Raw genomic sequence first — 15,646 nt, 5'->3', positions numbered from 1 at the left:
CTGGCCCCGCCCCCGCCGCGGCGCGCGCCCCGGCCCGAGCGCCCCGCCCCCGGGGCAAAGGGGCGGAGTCCGGGCGGCGGCGGCCGGCGCGTGCGCAGTGGCTCGCTTCCGCGCCGGGGCGCGGGAGTGCGCATGCGCAGAAGGCGCGACGCGCCGGGAGGCGGTGACGAGGGCAGAGGAGAGTGGACAGGTGGGCCCGGGGCCTGGGCGGCCCGCTGCGTGTCCCGGGCCGGAGCTGAGTGAGCCCGGGGAGCCCCTCATTCAGCCCAGCTCTCGGCCACCCCGTCCGGCGGAGAGAGGTCACGTGGGGGCGGATCGTGGGAGCCACTGCGCGCGGCCGTCGGGGGGAGCTGCGGGGCCGCTGCCCGGAGGGACTTCCGGTCTCAGCACCGGCAGCCCCGGGCCTCCGGAACCTCTGCTCTGCCCCGGGAGACGCCCCCTCCCCAGCCCCGCGACCCCCACCCGCCGCCGGGCCCGCAGTCCGCCCGGGAGTGGGCATCGCAGGGTCCGACCCCCGGGAGTGGGCTCTGCGGGGTCTGTCCCCCCCCGGGAGTGGGCATCGCAGGGTCCGAGCCCCGGGAGTGGGCCCTGCGGGGTCTGTCCCCCCCCCGGGAGTGGGCCCTGCGGGGTCTGTGTCCCCCCCGGGAGTGGGCTCTGCGGGGTTTGTGTGTCCCCCGGGAGTGGGCATCGCAGGGTCCGACCCCCGGGAGTGGGCCCTGCGGGGTCTGTGTTCCCCCGGGAGTGGGCTCTGCGGGGTTTGTGTGTCCCCCGGGAGTGGGCATCGCAGGGTCCGACCCCCGGGAGTGGGCCCTGCGGGGTCTGTCCCCCCCGGGAGTGGGCCCTGCGGGGTCTGTGTGCCCCCCCAGTGGTTCCTGTGGGCTCTGCCCCCCACCCCGACCCTCACCCCTAGTGGCCTCTGCCCGGCCTCCGCACAGCCCCTGCACACCAGGGGTCACTGTGGCCTTGCATTGCAGGCTGGGTGTGCTGACCGCTGGGGTGGCCGGTGTGCGAGCGCCTCCCGGGGCTCCTGCTGTGGCCTCTTGGGGGAGTGGACGCCGAGTGCCAGCTGCGCTGCCCTGCAGTTCCGAGTCGGCTCGGGCAGCAGCCGCGGGGATGGGCGGAGCGTTGGTTGGTTGGTTTGTTTTAAGATTTTTAGTTACTTGAGAGGTAGAGAGAGGGGAGGGGGAGGGGGAGAGGGAGGTCTTCCATCGCTGGGTCACTCCCCAGGGGGCTGCTCCACCCGGGCCTCCCGCGGGGGTGGCAGAGACCGTGCACTTGGGCGGACCTCCGGTGCCTGAGCCGGGAGCAGGCCGGGACCTGAACCCGCGGCGGCGGGTGCGGGTGGGCTGGCCGCCGGAGATACACTGTCTAAACACGGTCCAGATGGGTATACATAATTGCAAAACGAGACTCAAAGATGCAAAGCCGTAACCTCTGCCCCAGGCCAGCTCCCGCATGGCCTTCCCGAGGGCCTGGGCTGTATCCAGGCTCCCTGCTGACCCCTGAGGGGGCCACACGGACGGCCCCTGCACCCACCTGGGCGCCCCGGACGGAGCTCCCGGCTCCTGGCTTCCGCCCGGCCCAGCCCTGGCTGTTGTAGGCATTTGGGGAGCGACCCGGCAGAAGGAAGATCTGTGTCCCGGGCCTTGGTCTTCCAGAGAAACAGAGCTGTCCAAGCTGCCGTCGCTGGACGCCGGTGGCAAACGCAGGGCCACCCCCCGCCCCGGCTCTGGTGCTGCCCCGCCTTCCCCGGCCCCCCCCCCCCCCCCCGGGCTGTCGCCGCGTGCCGGGAGACGTCCTCTTGTTTCCATCTATTGGACAGGCAGAGCGACAGAGAGAGAGAGAGAGCGCGCGTGCGCACCTCTGCCGGCCCAGCCCCCACATGCTCTCCAGGGCCGGGCCACGCGTGGACACGGGAGCCGAGACCCTGGCCCGCGCTGCTGACATGCCGGCGAGGTGACCGCACCACGGTGCCGGCCCGGGGACCTGGGGCTGCCCTCTCGGGTGTCTTCTCTCTCCCTCCCCTCCCCCCACAGACGTCAAAAATGCACAGAAAAAGAAAATTAAAAGACAAGGAGGGGGTGGGTGGTTAAGGAGTTAGGGGTCTGGTTAGGGCAGTGGGTAGAGCAGGGCTGCATCCCACGTGGGCGCCGGTTCGAGTCCCGGCTGCTCCACTTCCGGTCCAGCTCCCTGCTGTGGCCTGGGAGAGCAGTGGACGATGGCCCGAGTCCTTGGGCCCTGCACCCGCGTGGGGGACCCGGATGGAGCTCCCGGCTCCTGGCTTCCGCCTGGCCCAGCCCTGGCTGTTGCGGCCGTTTGGGGAGTGGCCCAGCGGTGGACGACCTGTGCCTCCCTCCCTGTGTGTCACCGTGCCACTCAGCTAAATAAGATCAGTCCTGGCCGGCGCCGCGGCTCACTAGGCTAATCCTCCACCTTGCAGCACCGGCACACCGGATTCTGTCCTGGTTGCCCCTCTTCCAGGCCAGCTCTCTGCTATGGCCCGGGAGTGCAGTGGAGGATGGCCCAAGTGCTTGGGCCCTGCACCCCATGGGAGACCAGGAGAAGCTCCTGGCTCCTGGCTTCAGATCAGCGCGGTGCGCCGGCCGCAGCGGCCATTGGAGGGTGAACCAATGGCAAAGGAAGACCTTTCTCTCTGTCTCTCTCTCTCTCACTGTCCACTCTGCCTGTCAAAAAAAAAAAAAAAAAAAAGATCAGTCCTTCTTAGCGTGTCCCTGCCCGGCACACCCCGGCCTCCTGCCCCCTGGCTGTGCAGACCCGCGCCTGCCTCCCGGTGCTCCCGGCCAACGCGCGTCTAACGGCTCTCGGTAGCCTCGGTCCAAGGTCACGTTTATCTCACGTAGGCACGAGCCAGGGTTGCCGTGCCGTGGGCGCCTATCTCGCCCGGCACCAGGAACACTATCGCTCTCACCTGTGCCACGAAGCAACCGACAGAACGGCCACGCCCGCCACGGGGCAGGGCCGCGCCAGGCCCCGCACCAGCCGTCCTGCCCCCGGCTTGCACTCAAGCGGGTTGTCCAAACAGGGGACACGGCCGAGGAGGCTCTCTGCGGCCGAGGTGTGGACACCACGCCCCCCCCCCCCCCGGGACTCTCAGGACAGGCCTCTCGGATGCTGGCGGCCCCTGCCGCGGCCCGGGTTCGAGTCCCGGCCCATCCAGCTCCCTGCCAGTGTGCCCTGGAGGGCAGCGGAGGACGGCCTGAGCACGTGGGCCCTGCACCCGCGTGGGAGGCCCGGATGGAGCTCCTGGCCTCAGCCTGGCTCAGGCCTGGATGTTGTGGGCGTGCAGGGAGTGAACCAGCAGGTGGGAGCCCCACCCCTGTCTTTCCCTCTCTCCCTCTCCCTCCCTCCCCCCTCTCCCTCTCTCTCTCTCTCTCCCTCTCCCTCTCTCTCCCTCCCTCTCTCTCCTCCCCTCTCTCCCTCTCTCTTCCTCTCTCTCCCCCTCTCTCCCTCTCTCCCTCTTTCGCTCTTGCTCTCTGCCTTTCAAGTAAATAAATCTTGTTTTAAAGAAGAATTCTGCGGCCGGCGCCGCGGCTCACTAGGCTAATCCTCCGCCTAGCGGCGCCGGCACCCCGGGTTCTAGTCCCGGTCGGGGCGCCGGATTCTGTCCCGGTTGCCCCTCTTCCAGGCCAGCTCTCTGCTGTGGCCAGGGAGTGCAGTGGAGGATGGCCCAGGTGCTTGGGCCCTGCACCCCATGGGAGACCAGGAAAAGCACCTGGCTCCTGGCTCCTGCCATCGGATCAGCGTGGTGCACCGGCCACGGCGGCCATTGGAGGGTGAACCAACGGCAAAGGAAGACCTTTCTCTCTCTGTCTCTCTCTCTCACTGTCCACTCTGCCTGTCAAAAAAAAAAAAAAAAAAAAAAAAAAAAAAAAAAAAAAAAAGAAGAATTCTGCAACAGAGAACTCGTGAATGACAACATAGAAGAGCCATAGAATCATCAGGGGCGCTGTTGGCCACTTTAGGATGTGCAGAGGGAAAGAGAGATCCGATCCGCCGGTCGTTCAGGCCCCAGATGGCCACAACGGCCGCGGCAGGGCGGGCCGGGAGCCGGGAGCTCCATCGGGGTCTCCCGCGCGGGCGCAGCGTCCAGACACTTGGGCATCGCTGCAGGGAGCTGGAGCCGGGCGGAGGCAAAGCACTCGAGTGGGGGGTGTGGGCACCAGGTGGACATGGGCACTGGGGGACGTGGGCAGTGGGGGGCGGGGGCACCGGGCGGGCGTGGGCAGTGGGGGGCGGGGGCACTGGGGTGGACGTGGGCACCAGGCAGACGTGGGCAGTGGGGGGCGTGGGCATCCCCCGTTTCTGCCGCCCACCACGCGCCCGCGCGGGTCCTTCTTGAGAGAAACAATCCTGGACTAGCCGTGTGCGGCTCCTCAGACCACGAGCTTCACAGGGACGTGCTGAGGCCCCACAGCCAGGGTCCCTCGTCCTGGGCCCCCCACCCCACAGCCAGGGTCCCCTCGTCCCGTGTCCCCCCCACAGCCAGGGTCCCCTCGTCCCGTGTCCCCCCCACAGCCAGGGTCCCCTCGTCCCGTGACCCCCGCCCCACAGCCAGGGTCCCCTTGTCCCGTGTCCCCCCGCCCCACAGCCAGGGTCCCCTCGTCCCGTGTCCCCCCCACAGCCAGGGTCCCCTCGTCCTGGCCCCCCACCCCACAGCCAGGGTCCCCTCGTCCCGTGTCCCCCCCACAGCCGGGGTCCCCTCGTCCCGGCCCCCCCCACAGCCAGGGTCCCCTCGTCCCGTGTCCCCCCGCCCCACAGCCAGGGTCCCCTCGTCCCAGGCCCCCACCCCACAGCCAGGGTCCCCTCATCCCGGGTCCCCCCCCCCACAGCCAGGGTCCCCTCGTCCCGGGACCCCCACAGCCAGGGTCCTCTCGTCCCGGGCCCCCCCCACAGCCAGGGTCCCCTCGTCCCGGGCCCCCCGCCCCACGGCCAGGGTCCCCTGGTCCCGTGTCCCCCCGCCCCGCAGCCAGGGTCCCCTCGTCCCGCCCCCCCCCCCGCAGCCAGGCTCCCCTCGTCCCAGGTCCCCCACCCTGAGCCAGGCTCTGCCCTCGTCCCGGGACCCCACCCCACAGCCGGGCTCTGTCCTTGTCCCGGGGCCCCCCACCCCACAGCCAGGGCCCCTCATCCCAGCGCCCCCCACGCCACAGCCAGGGTCCCCTCATCCCGGGCCCCCCGCCCTGAGCCAGGCTCTGCCCTCGTCCCGGGCCCCCACCCCACAGCCAGGGTCCCCTCGTCCCGGGTCCCCCCCACAGCCAGGGTCCCCTCGTCCCGGGTCCCCCCCACAGCCAGGGTCCCCTCGTCCCGGGCCCCCCACAGCCAGGGTCCCCTCGTCCCGGCCCCCCCCCACAGCCAGGGTCCCCTCGTCCTGTGTCCCCCGCCCCACAGCCAGGGTCCCCTCGTCCCGGGCCCCCCCCCACAGCCAGGGTCCCCTCGTCCTGGCCCCCCCACAGCCAGGGTCCCCTCGTCCCGGGCCCCCCCCACAGCCAGGGTCCCCTCGTCCTGTGTCCCCCGCCCCACAGCCAGGGTCCCCTCGTCCCGGGCCCCCCACCCCACGGCCGGGCCGGGCTCTGCGCTCGTCCCCGCGTCTGCTGTCGAAATCGCTGGAGCAAAGTTCCAAGCTCAAGCTTCGCAGACAGAGCTTTGACTCTTTTCTTTAATGGGGCGAATTCCCCGGGTGTGGGGTCGGCGAGAGGGACCCCGGGCGTCCCTCAGGGGCCCGCGGAGACGTTCCTGCAGCCCCTGGCCTGGCTCGGGTGCTGGGGTCCAGGCCCGGCGCTGGGGTGGAGCAGGTAAAGCCTCCCCCTGCAGGGCCGGCATCCCAAGGGGACGCGGGTTCGAGTCCCGGCTGCTCCACGTCCCATCCAGCCCCCTGCTGCAGCCTGGGAGAGCAGTGGACGATGGCCCAAGTCCTCGGGCCCTGCACCCACGTGGGAGACCCGGCTCCTGGCTTTGGCCTCTCCCAGCCCCAGCCCTTGGGGACGTCTGGGGACTGAGCCAGCACAGGGGAGGTTCCTGTCCGTCCGTCTGTCTGTCACGCCGCGTCCCGTCGGATCAAGCCGTGGACTCTTCTCCCGAGGTCCGTTCGTTCCGCAGATCTTGTCACCCCCGGCCGCGTTCCCGGGTCACGGAGCTCGCGGTTTGGCCACCTGGAAGTAAGAAATATTTGGGTGCGGGAGCCGCCGGGGCAAGGCCCGCGGGCGGGGCGGGGCGGGCGGGGGTCAGGTGCTCGCCGGCGCCCCCGCGTGGCCGTGGGCGGAACTGCCCGAGGTCCAGGTGATCCGGGAGGGGGCGGGGCTGGGAGGAGGGGCCGGTCTCGGGTGGGCTTCGCTGATGGCGCGGCGGGGGTGTGGAAGGCGGTCCCGGGTGTCGACCCGAGTCCCCCGGGGCGCCAAGGTGGAAAGGGGAGGGTTCAACTAGCGCGTCCAGCGGCCGGGAGTTGGGGTCTAGGCGTTGCATGGCCAGGGTTAGCGGTCAGTGCTGAGATGCAGCCCGGAGCCCTGGAAATGGGAACCGTCAGGGGCACTCAGGCGGCTGGGTCACCCCCCAACTGCCTGCAGCAGCCAGGGCTGGGCCAGGCGGAGCCGGGGGCCAGGAGCTCCATCCGGGGCTCGCACGCAGGTGCAGGGGCCCCCGCGCCGGCGCTGCTGCCCCCAGGGTGCGCGTGAGCACGGAGCTGGGACCAGGAGCCAGACCAGGGCTGGAACCCAGGTCTTCCAGAGGGGCTGGGGGCCTTTGCCCCGTGTCGGCGCCGACAGCCCCGGCGCTGCGGGAAGAGGAGTGACCGGGAGACACCGGTGCCTGCTCGGGCTGACGAAACCTTGCTCCCCGTCCTAGGGCTCCCGGCTGCAGAGGCGGGCCGTGGGCCGTCACTCCCCCACCCACGTGGTCTTCTCGGCTCTCGGCTCCAGCCGCAGCCGTCGCAGGGCTCAGGGGACGGAACCAGCGGGCTCTGTCCCGCAAAAAAATAAATTCATGACTGTAATTTTTGGAAAATTAAAACAATAAAATATATTCGGGGAACACCACATAGCACGTCTTACATGCGCAAGGCATGCGAGCAAACCGCGGGGATTCGGAGGCGCGGGGTCGCTTGGCGCCCCCAGGCCGCCCAGGTGCAGTGGGGCTTCAGGCGTCCACGTGCGGCGGGATGGCCGCTTGCCGCTGGGGGGCGGCAGAGAGCAGGCGCAGAGGCAGTTGCTCGCAGCGTCCGCCAGAGGGCGGCAGAGCCGCACGGCTCGGCCGGGCTGGGGCAGGTGCGGCGGCCTGGATGGCGGCGGGGGCCGCGAGTCGTTGACCTTGGGGGGGGTCCCCGAAGGTCACCTGCGGGCGGCGGGCACGGCTGACCTGAGAGTGACGCCACCGTGGGCGTTTTTCCATTTTTTAGAGAAAAGTCTGCAAACGTAGAAACATTTATTTATTTCAAAGCTGAGTTAGAGAGGCAGAGGCGGAGGGGGGCCCACCATCCGCCGGTTCACTCCCCAAGTGCCCACGGGCACCAGGGCCGGAGCCGGACCCCGGAGCCCCCCACTGCCCGGTCACACCCACGGGGGCTGGGCCAGGCCAGGGGCGGAGCCAGGAGCTGGACCCTGAAGCCCCCCACTGCCCGGTCCCACCCACAGGGGCTGGGCCAGGCCTGAGCCAGGAGCTGGACCCCCGAGCCCCCCACTGCCCAGTCACACCCACAGGGGCCGGGCCAGGCCGGGGGCGGAGCCAGGAGCTGGACCCCGGAGCCCCCCACTGCCCGGTCACACCCACAGGGGCGGGCCAGGCCGGGGGCGGAGCCCGGGGGCCCCCCCAGTGTCCACTCGGCCGCTGTGGCGCAGGGAGGCCCCGCGGTCACGCAGAGGCCGGGGTGAACACTGGGCCTTGCATCCACAGCCCTGTGCTGCTGCCTTTATTCTGCGCCAGCTGTTTACACACGCGGACGTGCAGCCCCCCGGGGTGGGGGGGAATGTGACCCCGGCCCAGAGGAAGCCCCGTGAGCGGCGGCCAGGGCCTGAGCAGCTCGAGGGCCCCTGAGTGTGCGCCAGCAGTATACCCCATGAAGCCCTGCGCATCGAGTGTGTGCCAGCTGTATACCCCACGAAGCCCCGCAGATTGAGTGTGCGCCAGCTGTATACCCCACGAAGCCCTGCAGGTTGAGTGTGCGCCAGCTGTATACCCCACGAAGCCCCGCAGATTGAGTGTGCACCAGCTGTATACCCCATGAAGCCATGCGCATCGAGTGTGTGCCAGCTGTATACCCCACGAAGCCCCGCAGATTGAGTGTGCACCAGCTGTATACCCCACGAAGCCCTGCAGGTTGAGTGTGCGCCAGCTGTATACCCCACGAAGCCCTGCAGGTTGAGTGTGCGCCAGCTGTATACCCCACGAAGCCCCGCAGATTGAGTGTGCACCAGCTGTATACCCCATGAAGCCATGCGCATCGAGTGTGTGCCAGCTGTATACCCCACGAAGCCCCGCAGATTGAGTGTGCGCCAGCTGTATACCCCACAAAGCCCTGTGCACTGAGTGTGCGCCAGCTGTATTACACATGAAGCCCTTCACCTGCAGGCCCGCATCCCACGTGGGCGCCGGTTCGAGTCCCGGCTGCTCCACTTCCGGTCCAGCTCTCTGCTGTGGCCTGGGAGAGCAGTGGACGATGGACCAAGTGCTGGGGCCCTGCACCCGCGTGGGAGACCCGGATGGAGCGCCGGCTCCGGGCTTCGGATCGGCCCAGCTCTGGGGAGTGGGCAGCGGGTGGAAGGCCGACCTCCCTCCCTCCCTCCCTCTCTCTCTCTAACTCTGCCTTTCGAATACAGAGATAAGTATTTTTAAAAAGTCGTGACCTTTTCATTTTGATTTGGGAGGGGCGGAGGTCAGCGGTCACTCACCAGGTGACCGCAGCGCCAGGAGCTGCACCCGGGGCCCCTCGTTCGGTGGCACCTGCGCCCGGGCGCATGCGCGGCGAGTCGAGGGACGTGGAGCGGCCGGGGCCGGGCCCGGAACCAGGACTCGGAACCAGGACCCGGGCAGGGACTGCGGCTGCGCCGGCGGTTCTCGTCTGAGACGTGGGGAGGAGCGAGCGACCCAGGGCCGCCTTTCCCGTGACGACAAACGCCAGGAGCAGGTGGTCTCCGCGGGGTGGGGCCAGCCATCCGGGCCGCCCCCTCCCCCGAAACTCCTCCCGCGTGTGCACCTGCTGGGCCGGGCCGCCCCCTCCCCCGTGCGCACCTGCCGGGCGGGGCCGCCCCTCCCCCGTGTGCACCTGCTGGGCGGGGCCGGGCCGCCCCCTCCCCCGTGCGCACCTGCTGGGCGGGGCCGGGCCGCCCCCTCCCCCGTGCGCACCTGCCGGGCGGGGCCGGCCGCCCCTCCCCCGTGCGCACCTGCTGGGCGGGGCCGGGCCGCCCCCTCCCCCGTGCGCACCTGCCGGGCGGGGCCGGCCGCCCCTCCCCCGTGCGCACCTGCTGGGCGGGGCCGGGCCGCCCCCTCCCCCGTGCGCACCTGCTGGGCCGGGCCGCCCCCTCCCCCGTGCGCACCTGCCGGGCGGGGCCGGCCGCCCCTCCCCCGTGCGCACCTGCTGGGCGGGGCCGGGCCGCCCCCTCCCCCGTGCGCACCTGCTGGGCGGGGCCGGGCCGCCCCCTCCCCCGTGTGCACCTGCTGGGCGGGGCCGGGCCGCCCCCTCCCCCGTGCGCACCTGCTGGGCCGGGCCGCCCCCTCCCCCGTGCGCACCTGCCGGGCGGGGCCGGCCGCCCCTCCCCCGTGCGCACCTGCTGGGCGGGGCCGGGCCGCCCCCTCCCCCGTGTGCACCCGCTGGGCGGGGCCGGCCGCCCCTCCCCCGTGTGCACCTGCTGGGCGGGGCCGCCCCTCCCCCGTGCGCACCTGCTGGGCGGGGCCGGCCGCCCCTCCCCCGTGCGCACCTGCTGGGCGGGGCCGGCCGCCCCCGACCACCCAGCTGTCCCGACGGGCGCCCTCTAAGACGGCTCGGCCCGGGAAGCCCCGCGGCTCCTCCACCCGGCCTCGGGGACCCTGCACGCTGCCGCTGGGGGTCTGCTGCGGACCCCGGCCGCGCATGCGCACGCGGGCCCGCGGCCACACGAAGCCTCTGTCGCGTGTCACTCCCGTCGCACTGACCCCAGCCGCAGCCGGCCGAGGCCCAGCGCGGACTCGGCGCCGCCCAGGCCCGGAAGCGGCCTCAGGGCTCAGGCACGAGCCTGGCGCCGCCCCCCGGTCAGACGCCCCGTCTCCGCCGCACGCGCCGCGCATGCGCACTCGGGCGTGCCGGGCGCCCTCCTGGAGGCGCGCTGCATGCCGGGAGGAAGCCGAGGCGCGGGGCTCCGAGCGCCTGCGCGGCCCGAGACATCCGCGTGCCCATCGGCCACCGCGGCCGGGCGCCAGCGCGCATGCTCCGCTGAGGGCTCCGCGCACGCGCGCGAGAGGGGACCGGCTCAGGGTTTCAGAGAGTAGGCGACAGGAAGGGCTGCGGGGCCGACGGGCTTATTTCTATGATTTTTAAAAAACATTTATTTGAAAGGCAGAGTTGGAGGCGGGGGGAGAGAGAGAAGTGTCCCATCTGCTGGTCACTCCCAGATGGCCGCAACAGCAGGGCTGGGCCAGGCCGCAGCCCGGAGCCGGGGGCTCCATCCGGGTCTCCCACGCAGGTGCAGGGGCCCAGCCCCGGGCCGTCACCGCGGCTCTCCCAGGCCGCAGCCCGGAGCCGGGGGCTCCATCCGGGTCTCCCACGCAGGTGCAGGGGCCCAGCCCCGGGCCGTCACCGCGGCTCTCCCAGGCCGCAGCCCGGAGCCGGGGGCTCCATCCGGGTCTCCCACGCGGGTGCAGGGGCCCAAGGACCTGGGCCATCGTCCACTGCTCTCCCAGGCCGCAGCCCGGAGCCGGGGCTCCATCCGGGTCTCCCACGCAGGTGCAGGGGCCCAGCCCCGGGCCGTCACCGCGGCTCTCCCAGGCCGCAGCCCGGAGCCGGGGGCTCCATCCGGGTCTCCCACGCAGGTGCAGGGGCCCAGCCCCGGGCCGTCACCGCGGCTCTCCCAGGCCGCAGCCCGGAGCCGGGGCTCCATCCGGGTCTCCCACGCAGGTGCAGGGGCCCAGCCCCGGGCCGTCACCGCGGCTCTCCCAGGCCGCAGCCCGGAGCCGGGGCTCCATCCGGGTCTCCCACGCAGGTGCAGGGGCCCAGCCCCGGGCCGTCACCGCGGCTCTCCCAGGCCGCAGCCCGGAGCCGGGGGCTCCATCCGGGTCTCCCACGCGGGTGCAGGGGCCCAGCCCTGGGCCGTCGTCCACTGCTCTCCCAGGCCGCAGCCCGGAGCCGGGGGCTCCATCCGGGTCTCCCACGCAGGTGCAGGGGCCCAGCCCTGGGCCGTCACCGCGGCTCTCCCAGGCCGCGGCAGGGAGCGGGGTCGGACGTGGAGCAGCCGGGACTCGAACCCGCGCCCCATGGGATGCGGCCAGGTCAGCCCTTCCTTGCCTGGCCCGGGTCCTACCTGCTGTAGCAGCGCTGTGGCCGACCTGAACGCCTGCCCCTGACCGGCTGCAGGCCCGGGGCACCCGGGGGGCGCAGCAGGGAGCCCGGCGCTCACACACCCCAGTGCGGGCTGACGACCCCCGCACGGCTTCCCGCCCTGGCCCCAAGCGCATGCAAGCAGCCGAGTCTGTGTCTCAGGGGCAGCGCCCGAGGCGCTGGTCCAGGTGGTCCCGGTGGTCCCCGCGAAGCCGTTCGCACCCGTGTGGCTCCAGCGGCCAGCCAGACCACCAGCGCCGAGGGAGGGAGGCGCCGTCCGCTGCTCCGCGCTCGCTGTAGGCGTCGTGGGCAGGCGCGACTGCACACCCCACCCCGCTGTCGCTGACTGATGCGCCAAGGCTAGACACATCGGAGAGGTCTGCCCTCTGCTGGTCACTCCCAGGTGGCCGCCAGCAGCCAGGGCTGGGCCAGGCCGGAGCCGGGGGCTCCATCCGGGTCTCCCACGCGGGTGCAGAGGCCCCAGCAGGGAGCCGGAGCGGAAGTGGAGCGGCCGGGACTCGAACTGGTGTCCAACCGGTGCGGGCGCTGCGGCGGGGCCGGGCCCTGAGCCCTGTGCTTGGCCCGGGGAAGCTGCGCCCCAAGTCCTCAGGGAACCCCCCTCCCCCCAGCTCCCAGGCCCCTCCCCTCTACAGGAGCCACTCCCTGCGCGTCCGTGCCCTCCGGCGGGCCATGGCCTCCCTCTGCGCAGACCCAGACTTCAGAGCTGCGGGGGGAAGAGCCAGGCCATCCCCAAACCCTACCCCCGCACGCAGACCCCGCCCCTGACAGACCCCGCCCCGATTACAGACCCCACCCCCAACTACAGGCCCCATCCTCATCCTACAGGCCCCACCCCGCACGCAGACCCCGCCCCTGAAGACCCCGCCCCTGACAAACCCCGCCCCCAACTACAGGCCCCACCCCCAACTACAGGCCCCATCCTCATCCTACAGGCCCCACCCCAGCTGGCAGCCGTCCCCACACCACGTGCACCTGGGGTCACACACACTCACACACACACACACACACACACACACAGTGGCCAGCAAAAGCCAGCACCGGGGTCAGCGGTCAGTGTCCATGTTAAGGACGTGAGCCCTGGGAGGCGGGGGCCCACCCTGAGGCTGTGGCCACGCCCCCAGACCCCCGCTTCGGACAGCAGGAGCGGACCCTGTCCAGCCCCGGAGGCTGGCACGGCGTGGGCGGGGCCGCGTGCTCGCTGTGCGAGACCCCCGGGGTACCCGGCCGCGCGGGGCAGGCGGAGGTGGAGGGACCACGCCCAGCCAGGCCAGGCTGTCCGGGCGGCACCCGACCTCGGCCCGGGGCTGGGAAAGCCACTGGCCCCGCGGCCCCCCCCCGCAGGCTCTGGCCGGTGCCCTGGAGCGCTCAGCCTGCCGGCCGCACCTGCCGGCCAGGTGGACAGGGTCCCTCCGGGCTCTGCGCCTTCGCGCTGCTGCCCACGGCAGCGGGCACAGGCGCTCCAGGCCCAGGGCTCACCGGGCTCCCTCGGGTGGGCGCGGGGACCCGCACCGGGGCGGACCCCAGTCCCTCGGCGTCGCGGCCCCGGGGTGTGCGTGCAGCTGGCCTCCAGGGCTGTGATGCCGGGTGCGGGTGCGGGCGCGGGCGGTCAGGCGCTGCTCACCGTCCGGTCCGACTGCCCCTACTCCTCCCCTCGGCGCCCTGCTGCTCCCGGCCGCCGCCCCCCTGCCCGCACCCCCCCCCCATAGACTCCAGCAGTCGTCCCCAGCCCCCCATAGTCTCCAGCCGCCGCCGCCCCCCCATGGACGCCAGTCGCCTGCCCCGCCCCCCATGAACCCCAGCCGCCGGCCCCGCCCCCTCCATGGACGCCAGCCGCCGTCCCCGGCCCCCCATGGACTCCAGCCGCCGTCCCCGCCCCCTCCATGGACTCCAGCCGCCGTCCTCGGCCCCCCATGGACTCCAGCCGCTGCCGGCCACCCGCAGGAGTGTACGCTCCAAGTCCCAGCCGGCCCCGGAGCAGCGAGCTGTCCGCAGCGCCCCCTGCCGGCGGCCGGCGTCTAGGCTGGGCCGCGGCGCACCTGCTGCTGCGGGCCCCCCCGCAGACCCCCGCAGGGCCAGTTCCCCGCGGGCGGCCGGGCTAATTCTCACCGGCCCTGGCCGCACTTCAGAGGTCACCGTGGGGAACAGGTAAGACGACACAAATCCAGCGTTCGACACGGACGGAAGGGCACTCGCCGCTATTTATTATCGACTTGAACGAGCGGGCAGCGCTTCTCGCGGCGGATTCTCTCGCTTACCCGTCTGGGGTTGGTGCTAACAAGAAGTCACAAAGCGCATAACCGACTGATGTGTTAGTACAGTGCAGTGTGGCTCCGACAGCCCCTACACTGCAGGTTCTGCAGCCAACTGTAGGTAAAAATAGCTTTAAAACACTGCACTGGGGAGGCCGGCGCTGTAGCGCAGCAGGTGACGCCCTGGCCTGTGGTGCCCGCATCCCATAGGGCCGCCGGTTCGAGTCCCGGCTGCTCCTCTTCCGATCCAGCTCCCTGCTGTGGCCTGGGAAAGCAGCAGACGATGGCCCAAGTCCTTGGGCCCCTGCACCTGCACCATGGCTTCCGCCTGGCCCAGCCCTAATGCTGTGTGCATTTAGGGAGGGAACCAGTGGATGGGAGACCTCTCATCACTCTGTTTCATTTTTTTTTTTTCATTTGAAAGTCAGAGTTAGAGAGAAAGAGAGAGAGGTCTTTCATCTGCTGGTTCACCCCCCAAATGGCCATAACGGCCAGATCTGGGCTGATCTGAAGCCGGGAGCCAGCAGCTCCATCCGGGTCTCCCGCGCGGGTGCAGGGACCAGCGTGGAGCCATCGCTGCCTCCCAGGTGCATCAGCCGGGGCCGGGCTCCAGGCACCGCAGCCTGACCTGGGCACTGTCAGCGCCGGCCCACAGGAGGCCCCCAGTGGGGGAGCCGCCGCCTGCTGTGCCAGCATCGCCCAGGAGCGCCGGTTTGAGTCCCTGCTGATGCACCCGGGACAGCAGTGGACGACGACCCATGACCCAGGTATCTGGAGCTGACCCTGGGTTTGGGAGGGGGTGAGTGCTTAGCCTGTACCCGGGAGACCCCGAGAGGCAGCAGTGCGGGCTGCGCTAGGGTCCCGTCACCCCCGTGGGAGACCTGGATGGTCGGGGCCGCGGGCTCTGTCCTGACCCAGGCCAGGCTGCTGTGAGCCCTGAGGCATGAACCAGCCGACGGGAGCCCCCACCTCCGTGTCCCTGCCTCCTAAATCGATTAATTAGTTAAAGGCCACGTGCATTTCTCCAGAAGGGGCCTAAGAGGTCGGCACACCTGCCGCCCGTGCGGGAACCGGGGGCAACGCCAGGGTGAAGGCTGCCACCTGCTGGGCGCGCCCGGAACTGCGGGCTGCTGCCCCTGGGCGCGCGCACGGAGCTCTACACAGCCAGGAACAGGGCCAGGCTCTGACGCCGCGCCCCGCCCAGGGGCCACACGCGTGGGGTCCTGGAGCCACAGACACGGCGTGGCTGACGGCAGGGGTGCTGCACGGGCGGTCCTGTCCACCCGCCCGGGAGCCGGGGCGACTTGCGCCTCCCTCACCTGCAGGGCCCGTGGGGAGCAGCCGTCCCCCGGAGAGGCGGGACCCCTGGGGCGCAGGAGCGGGCTGCCCTCTGTGGGCGGGGCAGCTATGGGTGGGCGGAGCTGCCCTCTGTGGGCGTGGCTGCTCTGGGTGGGCGGGGCTGCCCTGTGGGCTCCACTGGGCTCCCTGCTCGCGCGCGCCCTGGAGGAGCGGCGATGGCTCAGGGCCCGGGCCCTGGACGTCCACGTTGGGGACATGGATAGAGTTCAGGGTCCGGCTGTCAGCCCGGCCCAGCCCCGGCTGCCGTGGGCATCTGAGGAGTGGACCAGCGAGTGGACGCTCGCTCTGCCGTTCAGAAAACAAACCAAGACTTTTTTTTTTTTTTTTTTTTTCAAATAAAGAGAGAAAGAAAACGGATCTCTAGTGAGAAGGGCGGGGGCCAGGCAGGGAGGGGTGTGCTGCTGGCTGAGTGCGCATGCGTACGCCCAGACGCCGCACACGCGTGGCGTAGGCGATCTGAACCCACTCGGGTTGGTGAGGACGTCCGCACTTACCCCTTCCGGGC

At 71.3% G+C, this 15,646-nt stretch overlaps 2 protein-coding genes and 1 long non-coding RNA gene across 3 annotated transcripts; 2 read left to right on the top strand and 1 right to left on the bottom strand.

Moving 5' to 3' along the window:
- The first annotated feature begins 132 nt into the window (after positions 1 to 132).
- LOC149121385 (uncharacterized) lies at positions 133 to 2,082 on the top strand. Its single transcript, XM_089316293.1, has 3 exons — positions 133 to 163; positions 241 to 1,128; positions 1,823 to 2,082. Exons 1-3 carry the CDS (start codon positions 133 to 135, stop codon positions 1,942 to 1,944), a joined length of 1,041 nt encoding a protein of 346 aa, XP_089172419.1. The 3' UTR covers positions 1,945 to 2,082.
- A 3,578-nt stretch (positions 2,083 to 5,660) lies between these two features.
- LOC138845559 (uncharacterized) lies at positions 5,661 to 10,542 on the bottom strand. The gene is made up of 2 exons (XM_089315275.1): positions 8,895 to 10,542; positions 5,661 to 6,167 (listed from the first exon to the last, which is right to left on the bottom strand). The coding sequence occupies exons 1-2, from the start codon at positions 10,264 to 10,266 to the stop codon at positions 6,121 to 6,123; spliced, it is 1,419 nt and encodes a 472-aa protein (XP_089171401.1). The 5' UTR covers positions 10,267 to 10,542; the 3' UTR covers positions 5,661 to 6,120.
- Positions 6,036 to 8,829, top strand: LOC149121384 (uncharacterized). The gene is made up of 2 exons (XR_016222478.1): positions 6,036 to 6,173; positions 6,856 to 8,829. It is a non-coding gene; the product is annotated as an uncharacterized LOC149121384 (long non-coding RNA).
- Positions 10,543 to 15,646: the final 5,104 nt, after the last annotated feature.

This window comes from Oryctolagus cuniculus, chromosome 16 (assembly GCF_051225735.1).
Source record: "Oryctolagus cuniculus isolate XC-2025 breed Fujian yellow rabbit chromosome 16, ASM5122573v1, whole genome shotgun sequence".
Taxonomy (NCBI): domain Eukaryota; kingdom Metazoa; phylum Chordata; class Mammalia; order Lagomorpha; family Leporidae; genus Oryctolagus; species Oryctolagus cuniculus.
Note: the sequence above shows the minus strand (reverse complement) of the source record. Positions and strands in the feature narration are given on the sequence as shown.